At 43.4% G+C, this 5332-nt stretch overlaps 1 protein-coding gene across 1 annotated transcript in view; it reads left to right on the forward strand.

The window, feature by feature from the left end:
* The window catches only part of parp4 (poly (ADP-ribose) polymerase family, member 4), a gene marked incomplete at its 5' end in the record, with an annotated part of 48773 nt that overhangs the window by 32766 nt on the left and 10675 nt on the right, over positions 1-5332 (forward strand). Inside the window, 5 exons of the mRNA XM_019860050.1 lie at positions 3415-3510; positions 3603-3761; positions 3849-3899; positions 4002-4530; positions 4843-4921. Coding sequence (XP_019715609.1) covers positions 3415-3510; positions 3603-3761; positions 3849-3899; positions 4002-4530; positions 4843-4921 — 914 coding nt within the window. The remainder of the gene's footprint in view (positions 1-3414; positions 3511-3602; positions 3762-3848; positions 3900-4001; positions 4531-4842; positions 4922-5332) is intronic.

Here is a 5332-nt window from a genome sequence, read left to right on the forward strand (position 1 = left end):
GTGATCAACGGGACAGTTACTTGCAACTAGCAAGAAAACTGTTGTTACACGTGCATTTTGTCAACATACTTGCAGGTTCATAAAGGACATGTACCATGCTCATTTCCCAAATGAGGAATTTCTGTTATCAGGACAAATTGGACAGCGCAAACACGAGTCCGCACTAGAGAATATTTACTGTACTCTTACAGCATGGTTTATTTTATCAGGATGTCCCAGGAGTTGAAAGTTGAAAATGATCACAGGTCTTGGCGCCGATGTTTGGTGATCCGATAGCCCAGGGGTCCCCAACCGCCGGTCCGTGGACCGGTACCGATCCGCCGGGCACTTGGTACCGGGCCGCACAGAAAGAACTTGCCTTAATTCCGTTTTATTTATTTCGTAATACGAAAGATGTTTTATTTTGAAAAATATACTGGATTCTCCGTTACATCCGTCTGTGTTACGCTTGACACACGTCAAACCACGCTTCTCCTTCACGTGACCGATTACTTCAAAACAAAACGCGGGAGCTCGCAAAATGAGTAAAAAAAAAAAACTACTGGAGATCGCAAATGACGGCGGCCTTAAAAGTACGTTCGAGACAACTGGATTAAAGTTATGGCTGAATACTCTGAGATGGCCACAATAGCACTGTTGCTATTTCCGACATCCTACCTGTGTGAGGCGGGGGGTTTCTGCAGCAACGGCGACGAAAACAAAATTACGAAGTAGACTGGACATAAACCACACACTAGAGGTGTCATTGTCTCCTATTACCCCGAGATGGGAGCGTCTGGTTGCAGAAAATCAAGCTCGGTGCTGTGGTGAGTCGTCATTTTCATGCACTTTGAATTTGCATTGTATTGTATTTTGAAGGCATTAAACATTGCCATAGCGATCGGAGTGTTGAAGCCAGATTAGACGCTCCTTGTGTTTATTATTATATTTTGAAAACGCCACCGTTTTCATGCAGCTCATACCATATTATTTTGTTGTATTATTTCCGCCACACCTTAAATGCCGGTCCCTGAAAATATTGTCTGACATAAACCGGTCCGTGGGGCAAAAAAGGTTGGGGGCCCCTGCGATAGCCTACCCATCGGCTAGCTTCCTTTAATTCCCGAAGCTATTCAGGACTCCGGTGGATAGCCCGGCGAATTAGCTGCTACTACTTTTGGTCGACAATCGGGGCTTGTTTGACGGTAATGATCTGCGTTCTGGTGGCAGCTTTAATTTTTGTGTCTGTGTGCTTGTTATTAAAAAAGGTAATTTTTGTCTAAGTATGCACTGCACCCTCTCGGCAACCTATCAGTTTCACTTTCACACAAAAGTATAAAAATAAAATAAATGAAATTAAATAAGCAACTGATCTTTAACTTATGGTGGGGCGTGACCTGCATCACCAGAAGTTAGTGATAGTTCATGACTATATTCCTTACAGTTGTACCTTGATTAGCGTTGTCATTCAACTGTTGGACTATTTGCTCACACAGTTGTTCACAAAGTGGTGAACCTCGCCCTATCCTTGCTTGTGACCAACTGAGCCTTTCGGGAATGCTCCTTTTACACGCAGTCATGACACACACCTTTTTACAATGAATCTGTTCACCTGTGTATTGTTCCGTACATGTGTCTTTTTGAGCTGCCCTCACCTCTCCCAGTCTTTTGTTGCCCCTGTCTCCACCATTTTTTTAGAACAAGTTTCAGGGATCAAATTCAAAAGAGAATATTTTGGGGGCAGGGGTTGAGTTTTTTTTTTTTTTTAACATAAGAAACAATGTCACAATATTTTAAAGATGAAAATTAGAGAGGAATTGGACTTCTGAGATGTATTTTCCAATGTATGAATTCCAACTGATGAATACTACTGAAATAAAAGAACTTCTCTGTGATATTCAAGTTTATAGAGATGTATGTTTAAAATACAACTATGATAATGTTGAAATACTGTAATCCCTTGAAGATACCTGGCAAGTGAAACTGTGCCATTTATTGTCATTCGAAGTTAATCATTCTAATCTGTCAGAAAAAAAAAACCACATTTCTAAAATGAACTGAGCATTAAATGGAGTAAATCTCCAGTGAAGCAGACATATAAGACACATTTTTAATCACAAGTGACATGCACGTGGCAGCTAGCCTGTCACTCAGTTTGGTGGAAGTCATATAAATGGCACCACTCATAGAATATCAAAATCAAAATTTATCGACAAAAAGCTGACACCAGTGAATGCCCTGTCAAACCAAAGAAAATCACGAAATGGAAACCGCCCAAAAATAAAACCAGTAACGGACAAAACATGACTTAACAGAGGCAACACATCTGCTGAGTCAATCACATGAGCACGAGTGATTGTTTCTCCAACTCATCATCGCATTGAAAGACTGGCATACACTGGTTTTACTTGTCCACTGCACACATAATTGACAAGTTTCATCCACTCATTTGGTGGCTTGGTTATGAAGTATTACTTCCACAAGCGAAAATACAGAGCATTACTTTGAATTTATGAGGACTCACTTTGCCCTTTCGCCTCTGGGCTGACTGAAAACTAGTGGCTCCTCAAAACTCCCTTGCTTTGCTGTACTCTGCATCTGCCCCATTGTTGGGGGGCAGGGTGAGAGGTGGTTCGAGTGAGACTTAACAGGCTTATCTCAATAGAAAAATAGGGTTGAAAAAGTGTGTTATACTGTGATTGGTTGGGAACCAGTTCCTGGTGTACCCCGCTTACTGCCCAAAGACAGCTGGGATCAGCTCCAGCACGCCCACGACCCTCGTTGGGATAAGAACGGTTCAGATAATGGATGGAGGTGTGTTATAATTATTGGTCTTTGGTGTATTTGAATGAAAGTACCTCTCAGACATATATCAACAAACCTGGCAACAGTCTAAACCAGGGGTGCCCATTACGTCGATCCTGATCTACCGGTAGATCTAGGACTCGTCCCAATTATTTCCGAAAGGTGTTGAGGAGAAAAAAAAAAAAAAAAACACTTGTGTGTCTTTGTACATGTTAGTAATATATTTTTTGTGTTAATGCACACTGCACCCTAATCATCCTATCAGTCTCATTTTCCCAAAGAAAGATTTTTAAAATAAAATAAAGCATATAAATCTTTAACCTACGGTGGCGCGGAAGTTGTTCACGCTCAGCAGTCTGCAATTGCAGCTTGTGATCAGAGCTGTTGCGCTATATATTTGATCGTCACTATTCTCATTCAGAGTTTGCTTCATTTACAATTCACCGAGGGCACGGGCAAAGAATAGGAATCTAGAGGGCTGAGGGAAGCACTTTAAAACGGTACGTGTGAGCTACGATAGTCAACAGGCTGCAAAAGTGCATCGCTTGGTTGAAAAAAGTAGATCTTCGGTCCAAAAAGTTTGGGCACCCCTGGTCTAAACTGTTTTAAAGTGTATGCCTGTGCCCTCAGGGGAAGAAAACCCAGTTGAAGTCCTTCATCATTGACTTGAGCAAAGAATTCTCCATCCTGTCTCAGTTCACCAGCTTTGTGGCCATTGAAGAAAGGGTTTGTTTGTTTTTTTTTCTTGTCACTTTGACTGATTCATCTGTCCGTCCCCACTCAAATATGTCATGACAAAAGTCTTTTTGAACTTTCAGCAACCGGATCAAGCAGATGAGGGATTCACGGACATCCCCAAGTTGTTGGCGGAAGAAGATGTGGACATTCTTCCCTACCTCAACTGGATATCTCCTCAAACCGGAGAAGATGAGGAGGAGGACATGGAGATTGATGATTTTTTCGAATTTCTGGGCAGTGTATGTCACCTGTCGCGTCATCTTAGTTGCTCATGTTACTTCTGGTCGTCTTTTTAAGCTGCTTGTGTCTATTTGTCTGTCATGTAGGCTCAAAGTTATCTCTCAGACTCCAGTGAGACGTCCCAATATTCGCCCACGGTTCGTCTCTCTGCCCTCATTTCTTTATTTGTTAGGCACATCTGTGCAGTACAATAACTCTTCATTGTTTCGTTTTATTTTTTTTGTTTTGGTTTTCTTTAGAGTCCGAATCTAGCTTCCTCACCTACATTTGACGAAATGCCCATGTCCAAGAGTGTCACCACAAGGCCGTCCAAATTGAAGGGTGCTGAAGAGCGATTTAAAATGGCGGACGCTGAAGCTGGGCGTATGTTTCAATTGCACAGCGTATCAGTCGATGCGGACCGTCCATTAAAAAGCATCCATACTTTGGGCTCATCACTCCCTCCACCTCCACTCCCTGTTGATCGTCCTCCGTTTGTTGCTCATTCACTTCCACGTTTTGACCAATCATCTTTTGCCCCGCCCCCTCCACCCCCACCTCGCAGCCCATCATTTCTTCCCCCTCCACCACCATCTGTTGGCCGTCTATCATCTATTCCTCTTCCACCGTCACTTCGGCCTGTCGGCGTATCAGTCGACAGTCCTACACCTTGGGATCTGGTTTTACGTGAAATTCCCGTCGGCTCACCAGTGAAGCGGTTACCTAAATGTCGACCCACCGGTGTTCTCGGGGACCGCATTCTCAATATTTCCCGTAACCAGAGTTTACAGGCCATAGTACCTGCCAGACCAGCACAGCTGTCAATGGCGAGTTTGGCCCACTCAGGCTCGACTGGGATGCAGGAGACAATTCCTCGCTTGCTTCGTCGAGCTGCATCCAAAGACGACGCTTATAGTGGCCCGCCACTCAGACAACAACTGACAGCTTTTTCTTCAGGCCACCCTAGTGGAGGTATTTCTGATTCCCCACCCACATGGGGAATTGCAGAGACAAAATTCTGGCCCTGTGACGCAATGCCTGCGGTGGGTTTTTCATTTGGGGGCCAAGCTAAAAGCAAGGCTGCACTTGATAAGGTGCAATGGAAAGTCGGTTTTGGAAACGGAGCTCTCAACTTTGATTCAGCAATGCCAAGATCTCAAGTAGTTCAACAGACCTCCTGGTAAGTTTCTAAACATGACTACTCTTGTGATTCAGTCGTTTAAAAAGTCATTCAATTGTTTGTACCACAATCTTTGTGATTTTGGACCATAATCTTTGGGATTGTTTTTGTTACTTGTGTGTGTGTGTGTGTGTGTGTGTGTGTGTGTGTGTGTGTGTGTGTGTGTGCGTGCGTGCGTGCGTGTGGGTGCGCGTGCGTGCGTGCTTGCATGCGTGCGTAAATGTAAGGATATTTAACTTTGTTAATGTTAGAGAGGTAGAAACACTTTGATGCGTAATGGTCTCTACAGTGGACAACTATATAAAATCTGTTTTGCTTCTGTAATGCTTCAAGCGGTGAGCTCAAGTGTGTTCACAACTGGAATGGCGTACCAGGGCTCCACTCAAGTTTTGAGGATTTTATATATATATA

The sequence above is a fragment of the Hippocampus comes genome, unplaced genomic scaffold (assembly GCF_001891065.2).
Source record: "Hippocampus comes isolate QL1 unplaced genomic scaffold, H_comes_QL1_v1.1 scaffold34, whole genome shotgun sequence".
Taxonomy (NCBI): domain Eukaryota; kingdom Metazoa; phylum Chordata; class Actinopteri; order Syngnathiformes; family Syngnathidae; genus Hippocampus; species Hippocampus comes.